General features: G+C 49.0%; 1 protein-coding gene across 1 annotated transcript; it reads right to left on the bottom strand.

The window, feature by feature from the left end:
- Positions 1–6: 6 nt before the first annotated feature.
- Positions 7–973, bottom strand: LOC110034871 (probable purple acid phosphatase 20; the record flags this gene model as incomplete). The annotated part of the gene is made up of 2 exons (XM_020739109.1): positions 401–973; positions 7–270 (listed from the first exon to the last, which is right to left on the bottom strand). Coding segments are annotated over exons 1-2 (672 nt in total), but the record flags the coding sequence as incomplete, so codon positions are not given.
- Positions 974–1,120: the final 147 nt, after the last annotated feature.

Here is a 1,120-nt window from a genome sequence, read left to right on the forward strand (position 1 = left end):
TTTCACACAAGCCGGATTGGTCGCAAGGCTCGTGATCCACACGCTGTCGGCAACAACCGGCTCATCGTCCTCATTGCGGTGCCACGTCCACAATGCATGTGTGAAGTTGACGACTTCGAGCTTGCCATGGCCGAAGCTCCCCTGCCGGAACAAAGAGATGCTTGGCTGCGGGTTTATATAATTGCTGGCCAACCCTTCTCTATTTCCTCCGTCGCCCACCGTGATGTGTATGGCACCACACTCATCTTCCTTGTTGTTATACACCCTTGTCTGCAAAAACAACCAGAGTTATAAATCTTTCATTTTTTACTCACATAAAAAAAATCTAATAATTAAGCTATCAAAAATAATTTTAATTAATGATTAAAATTATTCTAAACAAATTCCTATTTCCACTCACAAAGCGCTCGTATGCATGCACATGCCCGGCAAAGACGACGTCCACACGTCCCTCATAAATCAGCTCCTCCGCCACCTTCCTCATCCCCTCCCCCTCCCCTCGGTGCGCCTCGTTCGAATTATACCACGGCGCATGCACCACCGCCACCACCCACGCCGTCCTCCTCCTATCCACCTTCCCAATATCCGCCTTCATCCATCTGTACTGCTCTGAACCGATGCCATACTCGGCATAAGACCCGAGCATGAGCACGTGGACATCGCCACCGGCGGCGTCGAATGAGTAGAAGAGATTGGAAGGAGAGTTGCCCTGCTCGAAGGGCATGTGCCAACGAGCGTTGTAGGGTCTGAAGGGTTTGGGTTCGAGGAAGGGGATGGATTCGATCTCGTGGTTGCCTTGAGTGACCATCCATGGGCGGTGTGAGGCAAGTGGTTCTACGAGGCGGGCGAAGGAGTCCCAACGGGGTTGGTAGAAGTCGGCGTATGAGAGGTCCCCTGGGAGGAGGAGGACGTCGTGGTCGGAGTTGGAGATGTGGGTGAGGGTGGAGTTTGTCCATCCGGTCTGGCCGAGGTCACCTGTGTTAAAAGAAATTTGTTATGGCTTTTAATGTAAAGTTTTGTTGGGTGTGTAAGGAAATTATTGGAGTTGATTTAAAGTTTACGAAATTTATTACATATTTGTGTTGTGTTGATCTTAAAGTATGATTAATGTTTTTTATTT

The sequence above is a fragment of the Phalaenopsis equestris genome, unplaced genomic scaffold (assembly GCF_001263595.1).
Source record: "Phalaenopsis equestris unplaced genomic scaffold, ASM126359v1 Scaffold194143, whole genome shotgun sequence".
In the NCBI taxonomy this organism is placed as follows: domain Eukaryota; kingdom Viridiplantae; phylum Streptophyta; class Magnoliopsida; order Asparagales; family Orchidaceae; genus Phalaenopsis; species Phalaenopsis equestris.